Source organism: Bombina bombina, chromosome 3 (assembly GCF_027579735.1).
Source record: "Bombina bombina isolate aBomBom1 chromosome 3, aBomBom1.pri, whole genome shotgun sequence".
Classification (NCBI taxonomy): domain Eukaryota; kingdom Metazoa; phylum Chordata; class Amphibia; order Anura; family Bombinatoridae; genus Bombina; species Bombina bombina.
The window spans coordinates 1,018,473,604-1,018,500,887 of NC_069501.1; the positions used below are offsets into that span (position 1 = coordinate 1,018,473,604).

The 27,284-nt window shown below is 40.8% G+C and overlaps 1 protein-coding gene across 1 annotated transcript in view; it reads right to left on the reverse strand.

Annotated features, from left to right (window-relative positions):
* B4GALNT1 (beta-1,4-N-acetyl-galactosaminyltransferase 1) overlaps positions 1-27,284 on the reverse strand; it is a 407,445-nt gene that overhangs the window by 78,504 nt on the left and 301,657 nt on the right. The window contains exon 7 of the mRNA XM_053705522.1: positions 25,155-25,292. Coding sequence (XP_053561497.1) covers positions 25,155-25,292 — 138 coding nt within the window. The remainder of the gene's footprint in view (positions 1-25,154; positions 25,293-27,284) is intronic.

Here is a 27,284-nt window from a genome sequence, read left to right on the forward strand (position 1 = left end):
CAGTCCACGGATCAGCCATTACTTGTGGGATACCAATACCAAAGCTAAAGTACACTGATGAAGGGAGGGACAAGGCAGGTACTTAAACGGAAGGTACCACTGCCTGTAAAACCTTTCTCCCAAAAATAGCCTCCGAAGAAGCAAAAGTATCAAATTTTGAAAAAGTATTAAGCGAAGACCAAGTCGCAGCCTTGCAAATCTGTTCAACAGAAGCCTCATTTTTAAAGGCCCATGTGGAAGCCACAGCTCTAGTAGAATGAGCTGTAATCTTTTCAGGAGGCTGCTGGCCAGCAGTCTCATAGGCTAAGCGGATTATGCTTCTTAGCCAAAAAGAAAAAGAGGTTGCCGAAGACTTTTGACCTCTCCTCTGTCCAGAGTAGACAACAAACAAAGCAGATGTTTGACGAAAATCTTTAGTAGCTTGTAAGTAAAACTTTAAAGCACGAACCACGTCCAGATTGTGTAATAGACTTCCTTCTTTGAAGAAGGATTAGGACACAAAGACGGAACAACAATCTTTGATTGATATTCTTATTAAATACCACCTTAGGTAAAAAACAGAATTTATGCTTACCTGATAAATTACTTTCTGTTGCGGTGTATCCAGTCCACGGATTCATCCTTACTTGTGGGATATTCTCATTCCCTACAGGAAGTGGCAAAGAGAGCACACAGCAGAGCTGTCCATATAGCTCCCCCTCAGGCTTCGCCCCCCCCCAGTCATTCGACCGACGGTTAGGAGAAAAAGGAGAAACCATAGCGTGCAGTGGTGACTGTAGTTTAAACAAAAAATTTTAACCTGACTTATTTGCCAGGGCGGGCCGTGGACTGGATACACCGCAAGAGAAAGTAATTTATCAGATAAGCATAAATTCTGTTTTCTCTTGCAAGGTGTATCCAGTCCACGGATTCATCCTTACTTGTGGGATACCAATACCAAAGCTTTAGGACACGGATGAAGGGAGGGAACAAGACAGGTAACCTAAACGGAAGGCACCACTGCTTGCAAAACCTTTCTCCCAAAAATAGCCTCCGAAGAAGCAAAAGTATCGAATTTGTAAAATTTGGCAAAAGTATGCAGTGAAGACCAAGTCGCTGCATTACAAATCTGCTCAACAGAAGCCTCATTCTTGAAAGCCCATGTGGAAGCCACAGCTCTGGTAGAATGAGCGCAAATTCGTTCAGGAGGCTGCTGTCCAGCAGTCTCATAAGCCAATCGGATGATGCTTTTCAGCCAAAAGGAAAGAGAGGTAGCAGTCGCTTTCTGACCTCTCCTCTTACCAGAATAAACAACAAACAAGGATGATGTTTGTCTGAAATCTTTAGTTGCTTGTAAATAGAATTTTAAAGCACAAACCACATCAAGATTGTGTAACAGTAGTTCCTTCTTTGAAGATGGATTAGGACACAGAGAAGGAACAATGATTTCCTGGTTAATATTCTTATTAGAAACCACTTTAGGAAGAAAACCAGGTTTGGTACGCAAAACTACCTATCTGCATGGAACACCAGATAGGGTGAATTACACTGCAAAGCAGACAATTCTGAAACTCTTCGAGCAGAAGATACAGCTACCAAAAACAAAACTTTCCAAGATAATAACTTAATATCTATGGAATGTAAAGGTTCAAACGGAACCCCTTGAAGAACTGAAAGAACTAAATTTAGACTCCATGGAGGAGCCACAGGTTTATAGACAGGCTTGATTCTTACTAAAGCCTGTGCAAACGCTTGAATGTCTGGTACTTCTGCCAGACGCTTGTGTAACAGGATAGACAGAGCAGATATCTGTCCCTTTAAGGAACTAGCTGACAAGCCTTTCTCCAATCCTTCTTGGAGAAAAGACAATATCCTTGGAATCCTAATCTTACTCCACGAGTAACCCTTGGATTCACACCAACAAAGATATTTTTGCTATATCTTATGGTAAATTTTCCTGGTGACAGGCTTTCTAGCCTGGATCAGAGTATCTTTTACTGATTCAGAGAACCCACGCTTAGATAGAATTAAGCGTTCAATCTCCAAGCAGTCAGTTGCAGAGAAACTTGATTTGGATGCTAGAATGGACCCTGTTTTAGAAGATCCTGCCTCGATGGAGGAACAGATGACATGTCCACTAGGTCTGCATACCAAGTCCTGCGTGGCCACGCAGGCGCTATCAGAATTACCAAAGCCTTCTGTTTGATTCTGGCTACCAGCCGAGGGAGAAGGGGAAACGGTGGAAAGACATAAGCCAGATTGAAGGACCAAGGCGCTACTAGAGCATCTATCAATGCCGCCTTGGGGTCCCTGGACCTGGATCCGTAAAGAGGAAGTTTGGTGTTCTGACGGGACGCCATCAGATCCAATTCTGGAATGCCCCATAGCTGGGTCAGCTGAGCAAAAACCTCCGGGTGGAGTTCCCACTCCCCCGGTTGAAAATCCGCCTCCCAGTTGTCTACTCCTGGGATGTGAATTGCAGATAGATGGCAGGAGTGATCCTCCGCCCACCTGATAATTTTGGTTACTTCCTTCATCGCTAGGGAACTCTTTGTTCCTCCCTGATGATTGATGTACGCTACAGTCGTGATGTTGTCCGACTGAAATCTGATGAATTTGGCCGCCGCTAGTTGAGGCCATGCCTGGAGCGTGTTGAATATCGCTCTCAGTTCCAAAATGTTTATCGGGAGAAGAGACTCTTCCCGAGACCATAGGCCCTGAGCTTTCAGGGAGTCCCAGACTGGCGTCGGTCGTTACAATGATCCACTCCGGTCTGCGGAAGCACATTCCCTGAGACAGGTGATCCTGAGACAACCACCAGAGAAGAGAATCTCTAGTTTTCTGGTCCAGTTGTATTTGAGGAGACAAATCTGCATAATCCCCATTCCACTGTTTGAGCATGCACAGTTGCAGTGGACTGAGATGTATTCGGGCAAAAGGGACTACGTCCATTGCCGCAACCATTAATCCAATTACCTCCATGCACTGAGCTACAGATGGCCGAGGAATGGAATGAGGAACTCGGCAAGTAGTTAAAAGCTTTAGCTTCCTGACCTCCGTCAGAAATATTTTCATTTCTACCGAGTCTATTAGTGTTCCCAGGAAGGGAACCCTTGTGAGCGGGGACAGAGAACTTTTTCGACGTTCACCTTCCACCCGTGAGACCTTAGAAAGGCCAGAACAATTTCCGTATGAGCCTTGGCTCTGTGAAAAGACGACGCCTGTATTAAGATGTCGTCTAGATAAGGTGCTACTGCAATGCCCCGCGGTCTTAGTACCGCTAGAAGGGACCCTAACACCTTTGTGAAAATTCTGGGAGCGGTGGCCAACCCGAAGGGAAGGGCCACGAACTGGTAATGCTTGTCCAGAAAGGCGAACCTTAGGAACTGATGGTGATCTTTGTGGATAGGAATATGAAGGTACGCATCCTTTAAATCCACAGTAGTCATATACTGACCTTCCTGGATCATCGGTAAGATTGTCCGAATGGTCTCCATTTTGAATGATGGAACTCTGAGGAATTTGTTTCGAAATTTTAGATCCAGGATTGGCCAGAAAGTTCCTTCCTTTTTGGGAACCACAAACAGGTTTGAGTAAAAACCCAGTCCTTGTTCTGCAATTGGAACTGGAGATATCACTCCCATCTTGAGTAGATCTTCTACACAGCGTAAGAACGCCTGATTCTTTGTCTGGTCTGAAGACAGACGAGAAATGTGGAACCTTCCCCTTGGAGGGGAGTCCTTGAATTCTAGAAGATATCCCTGAGCAACGATCTCTAATGCCCAGGGATCTGGAACATCTCTTGCCCAAGCCTGAGCAAAGAGAGAGAGTCTGCCCCTACTAGATCCGGTCCCGGATCGGGGGCTACCCCTTCATGCTGTCTTAGTAGCAGCCGCAGGCTTTTTGGCCTGTTTTCCCTTGTTCCAGCCCTGCAAAGGTTTCCAGGTTGCTTTGGGCTGTGAAGCGTTACCCTCTTGCTTTGCGGTTGCAGAGGTTGAAGCAGGGCCGCTCCTGAAGTTGCGAAAGGAGCGAAAATTAGCCTTGTTTTTAGCCTTAAAAGGTTTATCCTGCGGGAGGGCATGGCCCTTACCCCCAGTGATATCCGAAATAATCTCTTTCAACTCAGGACCGAAAAGGGTCTTTCCCTTGAAAGGGATATTTAATAATTTTGTTTTGGACGACACGTCGGCCGACCATGATTTGAGCCAAAGCGCTCTGCGCGCCATTATGGCAAAACCAGAATTTTTCGCCGCTAACTTAGCTAATTGCAAAGCGGCATCTGTGATAAAAGAATTAGCCAGTTTTAGGGCATGAATTCTATCCATGACTTCGTCATATGAAGTCTCCCTCTGGAGCGACTCCTCCAGCGCCTCAAACCAAAAAGCCGCTGCAGTAGTTACAGGAATAATGCAGGCAATAGGTTGGAGAAGGAAACCTTGTTGAACAAATATTTTCTTTTATCCATAGGATCTTTGAAAGCACAACTGTCTTCTATTGGTATGGTTGTGCGTTTGGCTAGTGTTGAAACTGCCCCCTCCACCTTAGGGACCGTCACTTCAGAGTGTTGTGAGGGTACAACAGATAAATCATCCAAAGCTTCTGATTGCTCATACTCTGTTCTTAAGACCGAGCTATCACGCTTTTTAGGAAAAACTGGCAGTTTGGATAGGAATGCCGCAAGGGAATTATCCCTGACTGCTGCTAATTGTTGTAATGTAATAGGGGCCAATGCGCTAGAGGTACTAGGCATCGCTTGCGCGGGCGTAACTGGTGTTGACACATGGGGAGAGGAAGGTAGGCTATCCTCGTTACCTCTGTCAAAGAATCATCTTGGGCTACATCTTTAAGTGACACAACATGATCTTTAAACTGCATAGACACATTAGCGCACTTAAAACACAAATGAAGAGGGGGTTCCACCATGGCTACTAAACACATAGAGCAACGTCTATCTTTAGGCTCAGACATGTTAAACAGACAAGTAAATAGACTTGAACAGCACTCAAATACTGAAAAATACAATTTGAGAAAAAACGGTACTGTGCCTTTAAATAATAAAAAGCACACACTTTTTTTTACTAAATCTTCAAAAATGATCCCCAGTTTTTGATCCCTGTTAATTAAGCCTTCCTTCTATACTGAGTCTCAGAATATGGCTTACCTTCCCCACATGGGGATTCTTGTCAGTCTTCTAGCATTACTAAGTCTTGACTAGAAAAAAATGACTGAACATACCTTATAGCAGTTAAGCCTGTAAACTGTTCCCCCCAACTGAAGTTTTCTGGTACTCCTCAGTCCTGTGTGGGAACAGCAGTGGATTTTAGTTACAACATGCTAAAATCGTTTCCCTCTCAGCAGAATTCTTCATCACTTTCTGCCAGAGAGTAAATAGTACAAACCGGCACTATTTAAAAATAACAAACTTTTGATTGAAGATATAAAAACTACAAATCTAACACCACATTCACTTTACCCTCCAGTGGAGATGCTACTTGTTAGAGCGGCAAGGAGAATGACTGGGGGGCGGAGCCTGAGGGGGAGTTATATGGACAGCTCTGCTGTGTGTTCTCTTTGCCACTTCCTGTAGGGAATGAGAATATCCCACAAGTAAGGATGAATCCGTGGACTGGATACACCTTGCAAGAGAAACCCAGGTTTGGTATGCAGAACTACCTTATCTGCATGGAACAGATAAGGAGAATCACATTGAAAGGCAGATAACTCGGAAACTCAACGAGCCGAGGAAAAAGCTACCAAAATAAAGAACTTTCCAAGATAAAAGTTTGATATCTATGGAATGAAGAGGTTCAAACGGAACTCCTTGAAGAACCTTAAGAACCAGATTTAAGCTCCATGGTGGAGCAACATGTTTAAACACAGGCTTGATTCTAACTAAAGCCTGACAAAATGCCTGAACGTCTGGAACATCTGCCAGACGCTTGTGCAAAAGAATAGACAGGGCAGAAATCTGTCCCTTAAAGGAACTAGCTGACAATCCTTTTTTCCTAACCTTCTTGGAAAAAGGATAATATCCTGGGAATCCTGACCTTACTCTATGAGTAACCCTTGTATTCACACCAATAAAGATATTTACGCCATATCTTATGGTAAATTTTCCTGGTGACAGGCTTTCGTGCCTGTATTAAGGTATCAATGACTGACTCGGAGAAGCCATGCTTTGATAACATCAAACGTTTAATCTCCAGGCAGTCAGTCTCAGAGAAATTAGATTTGGATGATTGAAAGGACCTTGTAGTAGAAGGTCTAGTCTTAACGGCAGAGTCTAAGGTGGAAAGGATGACATGTCCACTAGATCTGCATACCAGGTCCTGCGTGGCTCACCGATGCTCTCTCCTGCTTGATCTTGGCAATCAGACGAGGGAGCAGAGGAAACGGTGGAAACATATAAGCAAACACCTCCGGATGGAGCTCCAACTCCCCCGGATGAAAAGTCTGTCGACTTAGAAAATCCGTCTCCCAGTTCTATACACCTGGGATATGGATAGCTGATAGGTGGCAGGAGTGAATCTCTGCCCAGCGAATTATCTTTGAGACTTCTAACATCGCTAGGGAACTCCTTGTTTCCCTTTGATGGTTGATGTAAGTCACAGTCGTGATGTTGTCCGTCTGAAATCTGATGAACCTCAGAGTTGCTTACTGAGGCCAAGACTGAAGAGCATTGAATATCGCTCTCAGTTCCAGAATATTTATTGGAAGGAGTGACTCCTCCTGAGTCCACGATCCCTGAGCCTTCAGGGATTTCCAGACTGCACCCCAACCTAGAAGGCTGGCATCTGTCGTTACAATTGTCCAATCTGGCCTGTGAAAGGTCATACCCTTGGACAGATGGACCCGAGATAGCCACCAGAGAAGAGAATCCCTGGTCTCTTGATCCAGATTTAGTAGAGGGGACAAATCTGTGTAATCCCCATTCCACTGACTGAGCATGCAGAGTTGCAGCGGTCTGAGATGTAGGCGTGCAAACGGCACTATGTCCATTGCCGCTACCATTAAGCCAATTACTTCCATGCACTGAGCCACCAAAGGGCGAGGAATGGAATAAAGAACACGGCAGGAATTTAGACGTTTTGATAACCTGGATCCGTCAGGTAAATTTTCATTTCTACAGAATCTATCAGAGTCCCTAGGAAGGAAACTCTTGTGAAGGGGATAAAGAACTCTTTTCCTCGTTCACCTTCCACCCATGCGACCTCAGAAATGCCAACACTATGTCCATATGAGACTTGGCAATTTGGAAGTTTTGACGCCTGAATCAGGATGTCGTCTGAATAAGGGGCCACTGCTATGCCCCGCGGCCTTAGAACCGCCCGAAGCGACCCCAGAACTTTTGTAAAAATTCTTGGGGCTGTAGCTAACCCAAAGGGAAGAGCTACAAACTGGTAGTGCCTGTCTAGGAAGGCAAACCTGAGAAACCGATGATAATCTTTGTGTATCGGAAAGTGAAGAAAAGCATCCTTTAAATCCACTGTAGTCATGTATTGACCCTCCTGGATCATAGGTAGGATGGTATGAATAGTCTCCATCTTGAATGATGGAACTCTAAGGAATTTGTTTAAGATCTTTAGATCCAAAATTGGTCTGAAGGTTCCCTCTTTTTTGGGAACCACAAACAGATTTGAGTAAAATCCCTGTCCCTGTTACTCCTTTGGAACTGGATGGATCACTCCCATAATTAGGAAGTCTTGTACACAGTGTAAAAATGCCTCTCTCTTTATCTGGTTTGCAGATAATTGTGAAAGATGAAATCTCCCTTTTGGGGGGGAAACCTTGAAGTCCAGAAGATATCCCTGGGATATAATTTCCAACGCCCAGGGATCCTGGACATCTCTTGCCCACGCCTGGGCGGAGAGCGAAAGTCTGTCCCCTACTAGATCCGTTACCGGATAGGGGGCCGTTCCTCATGCTGTCTTAGAGGCAGTAGCAGGCTTTTTGGCCTGCTTACCTTTGTTCCAGGTCTGGTTAGGCCTCCAGACCGTCTTGGACTGAGCAAAAGTTTCCTTTTGTTTTGCATTAGAGGAAGTTGATGCCACACTTGCCTTGAAGTTTCGAAAGGCATGAAAATCAGACTGTTTGGCCCTTGATTTGGACCTATCCTAACACAAGGAAACAAAAGTCGAGCGAAAAACTACATACATCGATTAGCTATATCTCACACATACTGTAACACAAGATGGTCCTAGCACTGCAAACAAAAAACAAGAAGATAAAGCTAAGTACCATATACTTATTTTTATTTGGAAAGTATATAAACTACAAATAAATACAGTCACTCTATATTGTGATAAATATAGGTTTTTGGTTGATAGATTTATCTATACAAATGTAAGTGTTCCTTAGTTTTATAGGATGATCTGTTACATTGTACTAAGAATTTAACCAATGTTGAATAACATACGAAGTTATCTTTATCAGATCTCTGTAGTAAATATATAAAACATGTTGTATATGCCATTTAAGGAATGTTAGGTGGAGTCAGCAGAGTTGCTATGGTAATAGTAGCAAGAGCTAATTAAAAGGGTGTGCAAAGGGTGTAACCGACATCCCAATTAGTTTTTTTGGGTTTAAATAGGAGACTTCAGTCATATTTCAGTAGAACTTGCCTGAGGAAACAGAGTGGTGAGCTCTGAGAAACGCGTAGCGTGTTTTACTGATTGTTTTTATGTTCATTTATTTATATTTATAAAACTCATTTTTGATATACTTCTGGAGTCTCCTATCTTTTATTTGCTACATTGATCCACTGCTTGCCAGAGTGTTATGTGCGCTGGGCCACCATAATATACCCAGCTTGCCTCATTAGCACTATAGTGTGCTCCATAATATGTGAGTATCTCTCTAAAGGGATCATTTGGGGCTTACAACTGTATCAACTGATTTGCACTAGGAGTCGCCCTCTGTATATTTTTCCATTTTTCCAGATCTTTTCCATTCAAGAGGAGCAGCCCTTCTCATGGTGCACAGTCAACTGGGACACTGATAAGTTTCCAGACCATCTACCTAGGCATTATCGTTGCCTTCACTACATGTGAGTACAAAATCTGCGAATATATATTATCTACTTACAAAAATTGGCTACACTAGGAGGCGCCCTTTCTTTTTTTGTTTCAATGAAAATCAGACTGTTTGGCCCTTGATTTGGACCTATCCTGAGGAAGAGCATGACCTTCAAATCTCCTTCAAACCAGGCCCGATTAGGGTCTGCCCCTTGAAGGGAATATTAAGCAGCTTAGACTTTGAAGTAACGTCAGCTGACCATGATTTAAGCCATAGCGCTCTGCGCGCCTGGATAGCAAAACCAGAATTCTTAGCCGTTAGTTTAGTCAAATGAACAATGGCATCAGAAACAAAAGAATTGGCTAGCTTAAGTGCTCTAAGCTTGTCAAGTATGTCATCCAATGGAGTCGCTACCTGTAAAGCCTCTTCCAGAGACTCAAACCAGAACGCCGCAGCAGCAGTGACAGGAGCAATGCATGCAAGGGGCTGTAGGATAAAACCTTGTTGAATAAACATTTTCTTAAGGTAACCTTCTAACTTTTTATCCATTGGATCTAAGAAAGCACAACTGTCCTCGACAGGGATAGTAGTACGCTTTGCTAAAGTAGAAACTGCACCCTCCACCTTAGGAACTGTCTGCCATAAGTCCCGTGTGGTGGCGTCTATAGGAAGCATTTTTCTAAAAATAGGAGGGGGAGAGAACGGCACACCTGGTCTATTTCAATCCTTAGTAATAATTTCTGTAAACCCTTTAGGTATTGGAAAAACATCAGTGCACACCGGCACTGCATAGTATTTATCCAGTCTACACAATTTCTCTGGCACTGCAATTGTATCACAGTCATTCAGAGCAGCTAAAACCTCCCTGAGTAACATGCGGAGTTGTTCAAGCTTAAATTTAAATGTAGAAATATCAGAATCAGGTTGCATCATCTTCCCTGAGTCAGAAACATTACTCACAGAAAGAAGCTCTCCTCTTCAGCTTCTGCATATTGTGAGGCAGTATCAGACATAGCTCTTAAAGCGTCAGTATGCTCTGTATTTCGTCTAACTCCAGAACTATCTCGCTTTCCTTTAAATTCAGGTAGTCTGGCTAATACCGCTGACAGTGTATTATCCATGACTGCCGCCATGTCTTGTAAAGTAAACGCTATGGGTGCCCTAGATGTACTTGGCGCCATTTGAGCGTGAGTCCCTTGAGCGGGAGTCAAAGGATCTGACACGTGGGGAGAGTTAGTCGGCATAACTTCCCCCTCGTCAGATTCCTCTGGTGATAAATTTTTTAAAGACATAATATGATTTTTATTGCTTAAAGTGAAATCAGTACATTTGGTACACATTCTAAAAGGGGGTTCCACCATGGCTTTTAAACATAATGAACAAGGAGTTTCCTCTATGTCAGACATGTTTGTACAGACTATCAATGAGACCAGCAAGCTTGGAAAACACTTTAAATCAAGTTAACAAGCAAAAAATAAAAACGGTACTGTGCCTTTAAGAGAAACAAATTTTGTCAGAATTTGAAAAACAGTGAAAAAAGGCAGTAAATCAAACAAAATGTTTACAGTGTGTATAATAAGCTAACAGAGCATTGCACCCATTTGCAAATGGATGATTAACCCCTTAGTTAAAAAAACGGATCAAAAAAATGATATAGACGTTTTTTAATAGTCACACCAACTGCCACAGCCTTGCTGTGGGCCTACCTTACCCAACAAACGATTTTGGAAAGCCTCCGAGCCCTTTAGAGATGTCCTATAGCATTCATGGGACTCCTGGAGGAAGCTGGATGTCTCAGTCTGTAATTTTTACTGCGCAAAAAAGCACTAAAGTAGGCCCCTCCCACTCATAGTAACACAGTGGAAAGCCTCAGGAAACTGTTTCTAGGCAAATTTAAGCCAGCCATGTGGAAAAAACTAGGCCCCAATAAAGTTTTATCACCAAAGTATATATAAAAACGTTTAAACATGCCAGCAAACGTTTTATATTGTAAATATAAAAGAGTATTACCTCAGAAAGTAAGCATGATACCAGTCGCTATTAAATCACTGTATTCAGGCTAACCTTACATAAATTTGGTATCAGCAGAATTTTTCTAGCATTCACATCTTCTAGAAAATAATTTTAACTGCACATACCTCATAGCAGGATAACCTGCACGCCATTCCCCCACTGAAGTTATCTCTCTCTTCAGTCATGTGTGAGAACAGCAATGGATCTTAGTTACAACCTGCTAAGATCATAGAAATCACAGGCAGATTCTTCTAATTTTCTGCCTGGGACAAAATAGTACAACTCCGGTACCATTTAAAAATAACAAACTTTTGATTGAAGCAAGATAACAGCTACATTTCACCACTTTCCTCTTACTACCTCCATGCTTGTTGAGAGTTGCAAGAGAATGACTGGATATGGAAGTTAGGGGAGGAGCTATATAGCAGCTCTGCTGTGGGTGGTCCTCTTGCAACTTCCTGTTGGGAAGGAGAATATCCCACAAGTAATGGATGATCCGTGGACTGGATACACCTTACAAGAGAAATAATCATATGTCGGAAATAGGATGGAGTTGCCATTTATAGATTAAATGACTGCTGGAAATCCACTAGGTAAGATTATTAAAAGGACATTAAAGGGATATGAAAGTCAATATTAAACTTGCAGAATTCAGATAGAGCATGCAATTTTAAGACACTTTTAAATTTACTTCTATTTTCAAATGTGCTTTGTTTTGTTGGTATCCCTTGTTTAAAAAGAATATGCACATATCCTACACTAGTGGAAGTTAGCTGCTGATTGGTGCCTGCACACATTTTTCTCTTGTGATTGGCTAACTAGATATGCTCAGCTAGCTGCCAGTAGTGTAAAGCTGCTCCTTCAGCAAAGGATAACAAGATAATGAAGCAACTTTGATAATTAAAGTAAATTGTAAAGTTCCTTAAAATTGTATGTTCTATCCAAATCATAAAAGAAAATGTTGGGGTTTCCTGTCCCTTTAAACACCTATTTATCTTGTGTAAAACTTGTGCTTTGTCCCACACTCCCTGGAGAGGCCAAAAAGTAAAATTGGTTCATAAAATGCTCCACATTTTCTAAACCAGCTATTCGATTTGCAGGTTACAGAATTTGATTTTTGGCCTCTCTATGAAGTCTGGGAAAAGCACAATTTTACACAAAAACAAGAGACGTTTTAAAATCTCCTTTCTTTCATGTAATTGGCAAGACTCCATGAGCTAGTGACGTATGGGATATACAATCCTACCAGGAGGGGCAAAGTTTCCCAAACCTCAAAAAATGCCTATCACACCCCTCACCACAACCACAATTCAGGTTTACAAACTTTGCCTCCTATGGAGGTGGTGAAGTAAGTTTGTGCTTAGATTCTACGTTGATATGTGCTTCTCAGCATTTTGAAGCCCGATTCCTCTCAGAGTAAAGTGAATGTCAGAGGGATGTGAAGGGAGTATCACCTATTGAATGTAATGGTTTTCCTTGCGGGAGATCGATTTCATAGGTTCTCTGTTATCGGTCGTAGAGATTCATCTCCTACCTCCCTTATTCAGATTGACGATATACTCTCATATTCCATTATCTCTACTGATAACTGTTTCAGTACTGGTTTGGCTATCTGCTAAATGTGGATGGGTGTTTTTCGGTAAGTATGTTTTCAATACTTAAAGGGACAATGAACCCAATTTTTTTCTTTCGTGGTTCAGATAGAGCATGACATTTTAAGCAACTTTCTAATTTACTCCTATTATCAAATTTTCTTCATTCTCTTGGTATCTTTTTTTGAAATGCAAGAATGTAAGTTTAGATGCCGGCCCATTTTTAGTGAACACACTGTGTTGTTCATGCTGATTGGTGGATACATTCACCCACCAATAGTGCTATTCATGGTCCTGAACCAAAAAAATAGCTTGCATGCCTTCTTTTTCAAATAAAGAAAGCAAGAGAACGAAGAATAATTAATAATAGAAGTAAATTAGAAAGTTGCTTAAATTTGCATGCTCTATCTGAATCATGAAAGAAAAAAAAAAGACACTCTAAGCTATGGTTTGGCACTTTATGCAATAATATAAAGTTCTAAATATATGTATTGTACTTATATTTGCCATGAGTCAGGTTTATGCATATTTCCTTTTGCAGTTTCATATTTGGGAAAAAAACATGTTTAGGAAAAAAAAATTTTTTTACCTGGGGTATAGTCTTTTCTCAATTGACTGCTTTTTCATTAAATTTTGCGGGCAAAATTAGGCTTGCGAGGGCGCAAAATAACAAAGTTTATTGCGTAATTTTTGGTGCAAGAATTTTTTTGGCAGATAGGTACGTCCGATGATGCAAATTCGTCATTTCCGGCATCTTAGTTGACGCTGAGTTCCTTGCACAAGGTTGCGTCTCCAATTACGCGAGTGTGTCATTTCCAGATGTTGTTTACGGCAAAAAAAATTCAGTTTGCGTTGTGCGTCATACATACATTTCATTATTTAAAACCCCATTCCTAGATGCCTCTTGCCTTTTTTCTATGTCAGAGGGCTATGATGTTTGCATTTTCCTCATTCCTGAAACTGTCATATAAGGAATTGATAATTTTGCTTTATATGTTGTTCTTTCTCTTACATTTGCAAGATGTCTTAATCTGATCCTGTCTCAGAAACCACTGTTGGAACCTTGCAGCCTGATAACAGTTCTACCAAAGCTCAGTGCATTTGTTGTAAATTTGTGGAGGCCTATTTATCATAGGTCTTGCGGACTTGACAGTGCGGATCAGGTCCGCAAGACCTCGCTGAATGCAGAGAGCAATACGCTCTCCGTATTCAGAATTGCACCAGCAGCTCACAAGATCTGCTGGTGCAACGCCGCCCCCTGCAGACTCGCGTCCAATCGGCCGCCAGCAGGGGGTGTCAATCAACCCGATCGTACTCGATCGGGTTGAACTCCGGCGATTCCTGTCCGCCTCATCAGAGCAGGTGCACAAGGTTATGGAGCAGCAGTCTTTGTGACCGCTGCTTCATAACTGCTGTTTCTGGTGAGTCTGAAGACTCGCCAGAAACACGGCACTTCAAGCTCCATTCGGAGCTTGATAAATGGGCCTCTAGATCTCCAGCTGTGGTACGTAATAGTTGTCATGATAAGCTTTTGCATGCAGAGAATGTGTCCATCAGTAATACTACAATGCCTGTTGTTCCTTCAACATCTAATGTACATGATATACCTGTGAATATAAAAGATTTTATTGCTGATGCGATTCAGAAGGCTTTGTCTGCCATCCTGCCTTCTAAAAAACGTAAAAGGTCTTTTAAAACTTCTCATAATGTTGATGAAATTTCAAATGACCGACAACATACTGAATTATCCTCCTCTGATGAGGATCTATCTGATTACGAAGATCCTTCCTCAGATATTGACACTTACAAATCTACTTATTTATTTAAAATGGAGTATATTCGTTCCTTGTTAAAAGAGGCGTAAATTACATTGGATATTGAGGAAACTAGTCCTCTTGATATTAAAACTAGTAAACGTTTAAATTCTGTTTATAAACCTCCTGTGGTTACTCCAGAGGTTTTTCCAGTTCCTGATGCTATTTCTGATATGATTTCTAAGGAATGGAATAGGCCTGGTACTTCTTTTATTCCTTCTTCAAGGTTTAAAAAATCGTATCCTTTGCCAGCAGTTAGATTGGTGTTTTGGGAAAAGATGGGGCTATTTCCACTCTTGCTAAATGTACTACTATTCCTATGGAAGATAGTACTTCTTTTAAAGATCCTTTAGATAGGAAACTTGAATCTTATCTAAGGAAAGCTTATTTATATTTTGGCTATCTTCTCAGGCCTGCCATTTCTATGGCTGATGTTGCAGCTGCATCAACTTTTTGGTTGGAAAGCTTAGCGCAACAGGAAAAGGTTCTTGATTTGTCTAGCATTGTTCGCTTGCTTAAATATGCTAATCATTTTATCTGCGATGCCATTTTTGATAACATTAAAATTGATGTTAAAATCTATGTCTTTTGCTATTTTAGCTAGAAGAGCTTTGTGGCTCAAATATTGGAATGCTAACATGGTATCTAAGTCTAGATTACTATCTCTTTCTTTCCAAGGTAATACGTTATTTGGTTCTCAGTTGGATTTGATTATTTCAACTGTTACTGGGGGGAAGGGAGTTTTTTTGTCTCAGGATAAAAGACCTAAGGGTAAATCTAAAGCTTCTAACCGTTTTTGTTCCTAGGAACATAAACCTAATCCTTCCCCCAAAGAATCTGGTTCCAATTGGAAACCTTCTTCAAGTTGGAGTAAATCCAAACCATTTAAGAAATCAAAGTCAGCACCCAAGTCCGCATGAAAGTGCGGCCCTCATTCCAGCTCAGCTGGTAGGGGGCAGATTAAGATTCTTCCAAAACATTTGGGCAGATTCTGTCCAAAATCAATGGATTCAGAGTATTGTCTCTCAAGGGTACCGAATAAGATTCAGAGTAAGACCTCCTGTGAGAAGATTTTTTCTCTCACGCATCCCAGCAGATCCAGTAAAGGCTCAGGCTTTTCTGAAGTGTGTTTAAGACCTGGAGCTTTCAGGGGTAATCATACCAGTTCCGTTTCAGGAACAGCGTCTGGGGTTTTATTCAAATCTATTCATTGTCCCAAATAAAGAAAAATCATTCAGGCCAGTCCTGGGTCTGAAAATTTTGAATCATTATGTAAGAGTGCCAACTTTCAAAATGGTGACTATAAGGACTATTCTGCCTTTTGTTCAGCAAGGGCATTATATGTCAACAATAGACTTACAGGATGCATATCTTCATATTCCGATTCATCCAGATCACTATCAGCTTCTGAGATTCTCTTTCCTAGACAAGCATTACCAATTTGTCGCTCTTCCATTTGGCCTAGCGAGAGCTCCAAGAATCTTTTCAAAGGTTCTCGTGCCCTACTCTCTGTAATCAGAGAACGGGGTATTGCGGTGTTTCCTTATTTGGACGATATCTTGGTACTAGCTCAGTCTTTACATTCTGCAGAATCTCACACGAATCAAATAGTATTGTTTCTTCAAAGACATGGTTGGAGGATCAATTTACCAAAAAGTTCTTTGATTCCTCAGACAAGGGTCACCTTTTTAGGTTTCCAGATAGATTCAATGTCCATGGCTCTGTCTCTAACAGACAAGAGACGATTAAAATTGGTTTCAGCTTGTCGGAACCTTCAGTCTCAATCATTCTCTTCAGTAGCTATGTGCATGGAAGTTTTAGGTCTCATGAGTGCAGCATCGGACGCAATCCCCTTTGCTCGTTTTCATATGAGACCTCTCCAGCTTTGTATGCTGAACCAATGGTGCAGGGATTATACAAAGATATCACAACTAATATCCTTAAATCCCAATGTTCGACTCTCTATGACTTGGTGGTTAGATCACCCTCGTATAGTTCAAGGGGCCTCTTTTGTTCGTCCAATCTGGACCGTGATCACAACAGATGCAAGTTTTTCAGGTTGGGGAGCTGTCTGGGGATCTCTGACAGCACAAGGGGTTTGGAAACCTCAAGAGGCAAGGTTATCAATCAATATTTTAGAACTCCGTGCTATTTTCAGGGCTCTTTAGGTTTGGCCTCTGTTGAAGAGAGAACCGTTCATTTGTTTTCTGTCAGGGTTGAGCACTGTTTCTTTAAGAGACTCTGAAGTTTCTCCTAATTGATTGCTCCTCCTATAAAACAACACAGCACATTGCAATCAGTGCTTGGTATTGTGTTCCAGTATCCACTGAGTACTCCTTGTATTATGCTCTGGATTACAAGTTGTCTAAGCCTCTCTGCCTTATTTTCTAACAGGTTGAAATATCTGCTGGATTTCCTAATACCGGATCCTACTCTCACTTACTTCCTCATTTGATGCCTCTGCAAGATTCCTCAGTGGGGTAAAGGAAGATTTATTACCTTCTCTCAGTGTCTCTCTGCTTCAGCAGCAGCCGCTGCTACATTCCAGGCTGTCAGCTCTGCCAGTGACTTCACACGCTGCCTGCCTGCTCCACATCAGACTTCTCAGCTCCTGCAGCATTTCAGGTACACTCTCTGCAAATACTACTACTGACTGCTTAGCTTGCTACCACTTACAAATATTGCCGTATTTGATTATACATATTTAGGTAGTATTACGCTCTCCATCCTGAAATTATTGAGTGTGAATCCAGGATCTGTGTACTTTTCTGCACGCTGAGCCAGAGTGTGTTCTGAATAACTTTACCTTACTTCTACCATAGCCCAGTCTTGCTTGCTTCATTTAACAACCTGTGAATCAGAGTTGTTATTAACAACCTGTTTTTACCATAAGGTGGTCTTATATTTTCCTGTCCAATACTTTAATTATTCTGTCAAAAGGTATACAGTGTGTGTTTATAAGATAAAGATATAGACTGTGTATATTTTGAAATAATAAAATACTTTATTTTTCAGAATCTGCTTGTCAGTAGTTGATTCAATAAATAAAGTGTAACAACCAAATTTTTACTACTGTTGTGTTCCATATAACAAACATTAATTGAGAGTAACATTATATAATACCAAGCCCCAAAAAAAAAAAAAAAAAAAAAATAAAATAAAAAAAAAATATGGAACCAGTAGATCTTCCACAGGTTGTTTTTAATCTCACGCAAAGGGTTGATCAGTTAGCCCAGGGCTTACACGATTTACAAGTTGAAAATGTTGCACTAAGAAATATTATAAAAGAATCTATTGCACTGAAATCTAGTCAATTTGAGACTATGCTTGAACCACAGGTTTCCTTACCAGAGCATTTCTCAGGCAATAGAAAAATGTACAGGCAGTTTAAAAATGCCTGACACTTACGCTTTTCCATGAAACACAGGACTTACCCCACTGAGAGAGTGAAGGTTCTGACCACCATATCATTCCTCAGAGGGGAACCAAGAAACTGGGCTGACAAATTCTTTGAGACAGAGGATCCAATTTTAGGATCACTAGAAGCTTTCTTTGCATCCATGGATGCATTATTTCAAGATACAGATATCCAGCTCACAGCTGAATCCTCCATGAGAAGCCTCAAACAAGGCAAAAGACCCGTGGAGGAGTATATCACGGACTTTAAACAGTTTTCTGCTGATTCTCTTTGGAATCCCATAGCCTTGCGGAACCAATTCCGTATTGGTCTCTCTGAGGCTTTGAAAGACGAATTTGCTAGGATTGAACAACCAAAAACTTTAGATGCCTTTATGAGAATGGCTACTCAAATTGACCGCCGCCTCCGTGAGAGAAAAGCAGAAAAATCTGCAACAGATTTAAAACCTAAAATTTCATACTCTGCTACTACCAGTCCTTACTACGCCTCCGCTAAACCTCAGCCTGAGGCAATGGAGATAGGAATCCTCAGAGGACCACTCAGTCCTGAAGAGAAATTACGCCGTAGGATGAAGAATCTTTGTTTATACTGTGCCAGTCCTACTCACAATGTTCAAGACTGCACAGTCTTGTTAAAGTCTAAGAAATGTAAGTTTAAACTTATTAATTCATCTGTACATTCTCAGTTAAAGACATCTTATTGCACGCTGTCTCTTTCTCTACAGCTGGAACAAAGTCTACTGAAAATTGATGACGCTATCATTGATTCAGGGGCTACTGGTAACTACTTAGATCTTCACTATTGTCTTCAGAATCGTATCCCCTTGATCTGCAAGAAGACACCAGTCCCCATCAAAGTAATCAATGGATCACCCATGGTTTCTGGTCCCATAACCCATGAGACCATTCCTGTTTTTGTGAATATCTGTGGACATACAGAATTGATGTCCTTAGATGTCTTCTCCTCTCCTCATTTCACTTTGGTTCTTGGGATGAAGTGGTTGCAACTTCATAACCCAACTATTGTTTGGTCCCCTTTTGAAATAAAGTTTAATTCAGATTATTGCAGAAATACTTGTCTCACTGGTCATTTATTAATGCAAACTCATACAACAATAGATAACCTACCCAATGAATATTCTGATTTTAAAGATGTGTTTAGTAAGACAGAGGCAGAGAACTTGCCACCTCATAGGATATATGACTGTCTGATAGACCTTCAACCTGTTGCCAAGATCCCTTACGGTCATCTCTATCCTCTCAGCCCCCATGAATTGGAGCATTTGAAAGAATATTTAGAGGAGAACTTAAGGAAAGGATTTATTAGAGCTTCCACTTCTCCAGCTGGAGCTGGGATATTCTTCGTGCGAAATAAAGATTCCAGTCTAAGACCCATTATTGATTACTGCGAACTCAATAAATGTACAATTAAGAATCGTTATCCATTACCCTTAATTCCAGAAATGATCGAAAGACTTTCTGATGCCACCATCTTCACCAAGTTGGATTTAAGAGGGGCATATAATTTAATAAGGATAAAGGAGGGCCATGAGTGGCTGACGGCATTCAGGACCAGGTATGGTCTTTTCGAATACCTGGTAATGCCTTTCGGCCTGTGTAATGCCCCCGCTACGTTCCAGCACTTTATCAACAAAGTGTTCAGAGATCTGTTGGACGTATGTCTTGTAATATATTTGGATGACATTCTCATTTATTCTAGAACCAGAGAAGAACATGTAAAACATGTTCGTCAAGTTCTTTCCCGGCTTAGAGTGCATAGACTATATGCAAAGCCTGAAAAATGCATGTTCCACACAAATCAAGTATCCTTCTTGGGCTATAACATCTCCCCCTTAGGTATTCAAATGCAGACTGAAAAGGTAAACGCAGTTCTCAATTGGCCTCAACCTAAATCAAGGAAGGATGTACAGCGGTTTTGGGGGTTTTCGAACTACTATAGAAAATTCATCAAAAACTTCTCTTCTATAGTCAAGCCTTTAACACTTTTAACTGGCAGTACAACACCTTTCATCTGGAATGCTCAGGCAGAGAAAGCTTTCCAAATTTTAAAAAGAAAATTCACATCAGCTCCCATTTTGCATTTTCCCAAACCTCAGTACCAGTACACGTTAGAAGTCGATTCTTCGGATTATGCAATTGGAGCCGTTCTCTCTCAGCAAAGTTCTTTAAGTCAACCTCTACATCCAATCTCCTTTTACTCCAAATTAATGTCACCTGCTGAGAGAAACTACGCTATCGGAGACAAAGAACTCTTAGCAATCCGCCGATCCCTCGAACATTGGAGACATCTGCTCGAAGGAACTACCATACCTATTAACATCTTTACTGATCATAAAAATTTGCAGTACTTCCAAAGAAACAAAACTCTCTCAGCCCGACAGGTTCGTTGGAGCCTCTATTTTGATCGCTTTAACTTTTCCATCATTTACAGACCAGCAGATAAAAACGGAAAGGCCGATGCCTTATCCCGTTCACTCATAAAATCTGAAGAGCTCCCATTCAGATCCAGCATCATACCTCCTGATTATTTTGTTGGACTGATAACTCCAATCATCTCTGAACTCAAAACTTACTGCAAAGATGTTCCAATACCTCCTAAACCAGAACTCCATAAGTCCGCCGGATTATATTACCACAGGAGTAAATTGTATCTTACTCCTCATTTGCAGTTACAGATGATAAAAGCCTCTCATGATACCCCTCTTTCCGGACACCCTGGCATTCGTAGGACTATGGAACGCCTCTCACGAACCTTTTGGTGGCCAAAGATGAGGGAGACTATTCAAGAGTACATAAAGACCTGCAAGGTTTGTACCACCTCCAAACCAGATCGCAAAGCTCCTTATGGATTACTCATGCCTCTTCCTGTTCCCGAAAGACCCTGGTACCATGTCTCCATGGATTTCATCGTTGATTTGCCTCTTTCAAACAAACAAACTACAATATTTGTAGTCATTGACTTATTCACAAAGATGGCTCATTTCATCCCCTATCACAAACTCCCCACTTCCTCTGAAACAGCTCTACTGTTTATTGATAATATAGTCAAGTTACATGGCATACCTCCTATATTAACTAGTGACAGAGGAACACAATTTACCTCAAAATTTTGGACCAAACTATGTGAAGTAACCCAGATCGATCACCGCTTTACTACAGCTTATCACCCCCAAACAAACGGGCAGGCAGAAAGACTGAATCAGTGGCTAGAACATTACTTAAGATGTTATTGTTCTTATCACCAATCAGATTGGATGAAATTCCTATCAATGGCTGAATATGCATACAATAATTCCTTGAACGCCTCCACAAAGATGACGCCCTTCTATGCAAATTATGCCTATCACCCTGACTTCACTTTTACTTCACACAACCCCTCTGATTCCCCATTGGTTGATGATATTGTCAATACAATACAAGAAAACTTTAAATTCATTCAAGACAATATTCTTTCAGCACAGTAGACACAGAAACACTACTACGACCTCAGAAGGAGACCATCTCCTGACTATGTTGTGGGTGATTTGGTCTGGTTATCCACAAAAAACTTAAAACTTAAAAATTGGCAAGCTTGTTCATAGGTCCATTCCCAATAGAATGCATCATCAATAAGAATGCCATCCGATTACAACTTCCCAACAACATTAAGATTCATCCAACAGTTCACGTTTCCCTTCTAAAACCTTATGCCCGCACAAGGGATCAGCTAATTCTTCTACCACCTGTTGCTACCACCCTCGGTCAGGATGAATATGAAGTTGAATCCATTTTGGATTCCAGATTTTATAACGGGGTATTACAATATCTGGTTAGGTGGAAAAATTATTCACCTGACGAGGACACCTGGGAACCCATCACCAACTTGAATGCTCCTCGCCTTACGTCTCAATTTCATCGCAGGCATCCTGATCGACCCTGTCCTACCGCTGTGGAACAGCTTCCTTGAGCGGGGGGTCATGTCAGGGTTGAGCACTGTTTCTTTAAGAGACTCTGAAGTTTCTCCTAATTGATTGCTCCTCCTATAAAACAACACAGCACATTGAAATCAGTGCTTGGTATTGTGTTCCAGTATCCACTGAGTACTCCTTGTATTATGCTCTGGATTACAAGTTGTCTAAGCCTCTCTGCCTTATTTTCTAACAGGTTGAAATATCTGCTGGATTTCCTAATACCGGATCCTACTCTCACTTACTTCCTCATTTGATGCCTCTGCAAGATTCCTCAGTGGGGTAAAGGAAGATTTATTACCTTCTCTCAGTGTCTCTCTGCTTCAGCAGCAGCCGCTGCTACATTCCAGGCTGTCAGCTCTGCCAGTGACTTCACACGCTGCCTGCCTGCTCCACATCAGACTTCTCAGCTCCTGCAGCATTTCAGGTACACTCTCTGCAAATACTACTACTGACTGCTTAGCTTGCTACCACTTACAAATATTGCAGTATTTGATTATACATATTTAGGTAGTATTACGCTCTCCATCCTGAAATTATTGAGTGTGAATCCAGGATCTGTGTACTTTTCTGCACGCTGAGCCAGAGTGTGTTCTGAATAACTTTACCTTACTTCTACCATAGCCCAGTCTTGCTTGCTTCATTTAACAACCTGTGAATCAGAGTTGTTATTAACAACCTGTTTTTACCATAAGGTGGTCTTATATTTTCCTGTCCAATACTTTAATTATTCTGTCAAAAGGTATACAGTGTGTGTTTATAAGATAAAGATATAGACTGTGTATATTTTGAAATAATAAAACACTTTATTTTTCAGAATCTTCTTGTCAGTAGTTGATTCAATAAATAAAGTGTAACAACCAAATTTTTACTACTGTTGTGTTCCATATAACAAACATTAATTGAGAGTAACATTATATTTTCAGACAGACAATATCACAACTGTGGCATATGTCGATCATCAGGGTGGGACTCACAGTCCTGAAGCTATGAAAGAAGTATCTCGGATACTTGCTTGGGCGGAATCCAACTCCTGTCTAGTTTCTGCGGTTCATATCCCAGGTATAGACAATTGGGAACGGATTATCTCAGCCGTCAGACTTTACATCCGGGCGAGTGGTCGCTCCATCCAGATATGTTTTCTCAGATTTTTCAGATGTGGGGTCTTTCAGAAATAGATCTGATAGCTTCCCATCTAAACAAGAAACTACCCAGGTACCTGTCCAGGTCCAGGGATCCTCAGACGGAAGCGGTGGATGCGTTAACAGTTCCTTGGTGTTACCAACCTGCTTATATTTTCCCGCCTCTAGTTCTTCTTCCAAGAGTGATCTCCAAAATCATCATGGAACAATCGTTTGTGTTGCTGGTAGCTCCAGCATGGCCTCACAGGTTTTGGTATGTGGATCTTGTTCGGATGTTCAGTTGCCAACCTTGGCTACTTCCATTAAGGACAGACCTTCCGTCTCAAAGTCCGTTTTTTCCATCAGGATCTCAAATCATTAAATTTGAAGGTATTGGAATTGAACACCTAGTGCTTAGTCATAGAGATTTCTCTGACTCAGTGATTAATACTATGTTACAGGCTAATAAATCTGTTTCTAGGAAGATTTATTATCGAGTTTGGAAGATTTATATTTCATGGTGTTCTTCTCATAAATTATCCTGGCATTCTTTTAGAATTCCTAAAATTTTACAGTTTCTTCAGGATGGTTTGGATAACGGTTTGTCTGCAAGTTCCTTGAATGGACAAATCTCTGCTCTTTCTGTTTTATTTCACAGGAAGATTGCTAAGCTTCCTGATATTCACTGTTTTGTACAGGCTTTGGTCCGTATCAAGCCTGTCATTAAATCAATCTCTACTCCTTGGAGTCTTAATTTGGTTTTGAAGGCTTTACAGACTCCTCTGTTTGAGCCTATGCATTCTTTGGACATTAAACTACTTTCTTGGAAAGTGTTGTTCCTTTTGGCCATCTCTTCTGCTAGAAGAGTTTCAGAATTATCTGCTCTTTCTTGTGAATCTCCTTTTCTGATTTTCCATCAGGATTAGGCAGTTTTGTGGACTTCATTTAAATTTCTACCTAAGGTTCTGAATTCTAACAACATTAATAGAGAAATTGTTGTCCCTTCTTTGTGTCCTAATCCTAAGAATTATTTGGAGAGATCCTTACATTGTTTAGAATGTGCCGGACAGATAGCTCATCATACTAAGGCACTGTAGCTGAGCTCTGTAGCAACCCAAGGGTTGCAGGTTCGATCCCCGGCAAGGTCCACTCAGCCTTTCAACCTTCCGAGGTCGATAAAATGAGCAGTATTTACAAGTACCCAATACATACATACATTAGATGTGGTAAGAGCTTTGAAATATTATGTTGACGCTACTAAAGATTTCAGGAAGTCTTCTAGTCTATTTGTTATCTTTTCTGGTTCTAGGAAAGGTCAGAAGGCTTCTGCCATTTCCTTGGCATCTTGGTTAAAGCTTGTGATTCATCAGGCTTATTTGGAGTTGGGTTAGGCCCAGCCTCAGAGAATTACAGCTCAATCTACTAGATCAGTCTTCACTTCGTGGGCTTTTAAGAATGAAGCTTCAGTTGATCAGATTTGCAAAGCAGCAACTTGGTCTTCTTTGGTAGTTTATGGGTGTTAGTGTACTTCTTTGCATACATTTACTAAATTCTACCGTTTTGATGTATTTGTAGAAAAGTTCTTCAGGCAGCTGTCTCAGTTTGATTCCTCTGCTTATGTTTAAGTTTTTTCTTTTTATTTATGAGAATAAACTTATATTTTGGATTGTGGATTATTTTTTTCAGCTGAAAATGGCTGTTATTATTTTTTTCCCTCCCTCTCTAGTGACTCTGTGGAGTTCCATATCTTGGGTATTACTATCCCATACATCACTAGCTCATGGACTCTTGCCAATTACATGAAAGAAAACATAATTTATGTAAGAACTTACCTGATAAATTCATTTCTTTCATATTGTCTTGAGTCCATGAGACCCACCCTTTTTATGGTGGTTATGATTTTTTGTATAAAGCACAATTATTTCCAAATTCCTTTGTTTATGCTTTTTACTCCTTTCTTTATCATCCCACTACTTGGCTATTCTTTAAACTGAATTGTGGGTGTGGTGAGGGGTGTATTTATAGGCATTTTGAGGTTTGGGAAACTTTGCCCCTCCTGGTAGTATTGTATATCCCATACATCACTAGCTCATGAACTCTTGCCAATATGAAAGAAATTAATTTATCAGGTAAGTTCTTACATAAATTATGTTTTTGCGTTTCCAGTTTTTTGTCTCTTTGACAGAAACATATAACTTTAAACAACATAATTAACAGTTTTACAATATTACTTACAGTCTCCATATCTTGAGTTGTACAATTTAGGAACTGTAGGATGACGGACTTTAATGCTAAAGGTTGCTGCATGCTCATCTGTCTGAAATTGCACTAAAAATAGAAATATAAAGAAAAAAAAATTCTGTGAAAGTGAAATAAAGTTATTACATTACCCATTTCTAAATAATTAAAGGGTAAATGTGAAAGTTTTACTGACTAGTTTTACAAGGCAAGATGTGAAAAATTATGAAAACAAAACTGCAGTTATAAAAAATTATTAAAAGGGACATGTAACGGAGCAATTTACTTCTGTGATCCAGATAGAACATACACTTTTAAACAACTTTCAAATTTACTTCTATTATAAAATTTGCTTAATTCTTTTTGGAATCCATTGCTAGAGGAGCAGCAGCAATTCACTACCGGGAGCTAGACGAACATATTGGGTGAGCCAATGACAAGGGTTATACATGCTGTTTCTGATCCTGCCTATGCTTTTCAACAAAGGAAACCAAGGCCCCTATTTAACAAAGGTCTGTCGGACCTGATCCGACATTGCGGATCAGGTCCGCCAGACCTTGCTGAATGCGGAGAGCAATACACTCTCCGTATTCAGCATTGCACCAGCAGTTCTTGTGAGCTGCTGGTGCAAAGCTGCCCCCTGCAGATTTGCGGCCGCCAGCAGGGGGTGTCAATCAACCCGATCGTACTCGATTGGGTTGAATTGCGGCGATGTCTGTCCGCCTACTCAGAGCAGGCGTACAGGTTATGGGGCAGCGGTCTTTAGACCTCTGCTTCATAACTGGTGTTTCTGGCAAGCCCTCAAGCTTGATATATGGGCCCCCGGAGCTTGATAAATGGGCCCCTAAGAATGAAGCAAATTATATAATAGAAGTACATTGGAAAGTTGTCTAGAATATGTTCTATCTGAATATTGAAAGAAAAAAATGGGTTTCATGATGTCCTGTTAACCCTTGTGTAATTTTAAGACATTTATTTAAATAATTTCTATAGTACTATAGAGTTGTATGTTTTTGACCCAAGGAGAATTTGTTTTTTTTGTTTGTTGAAGTTCCAAGTTCTTTTTTATATGTCTCTGTGCCTCAGCATTATAAGCAGACATTAACTAATCTGAAGTGTATGCACGACCGACCTGTTGTTTAGAACATGAGTACATGTGGTGGCCAGTCCCTTATTCCTTTCTTACTGGAAATGTGCATGTGTAATCTAGTGCGTGAAGCTGAGCCATTAATTCTATGCAACTTCATGGTTCAGCTTGTAGCTATGGAAACAGATAAACATTTGCCATGCTAATAACCAGAAAAATAATAACTCTAAGTAATATTTTAATTAAAAAGTATTTTGTTGTTTCTAACACTTCAATTTACAAGTTGCTTAAGTTGGAAAATCACACAAGCTTCCTATACCCAACTATGGAGTTGATCATAGACTGAGGACTTTTCAGCACTTTTTCTGTCCAAAATTGTCACATTTCATCAACGTGAGCACCATGGCTATTGTGTTTTTGGGTCACATGAAAAAAGGGGGATGAAAAGTTTTGGCGATAACAATCCGTTTTCAAGAGCTTTTTCAAGACACCTTAAGGAACTCGAGTTAGCCCCAAAATGGGGGCTATAAAATTCACTAAACTCGTGGTCAAGAATTGCAATAATTAACTATCGGCTAGATTACGAGTTTTGCGTTATAGTGAAAAAGCAGCGTTATCAGGTAATAATGCTGCTTTTTCACTACCGCTGGTATTACGAGTCTTGCAGATTTAGGTCACCGCACACTTTTTTGGCCTTACCGCAAATCAACTTACGCAATTTGCGTATAGTCTATTTTCAATGGGACTTCCATAGCGCCGGTATTACGAGCTTGTCCTGGGAGGCCAAAAAGTGAGCGGTACTCCCTATCCCGTCAAGATTCGTACCGCATTTTAAAGTCAGTAGTTATGAGTTTTACACTACAAAGATGTAGCATAAAACTCATAACTAAAGTGCTAAAAAGTACACTAACACCCATAAACTACCTATTAACCCCTAAACAGAGGCCCTCCCGCATAGCAAACACTATAATAAAAATATTAACCCCTAAACCGCTGCACTCCTGCCTCGCAAACATTAGTTAAATATTATTAACCCCTAA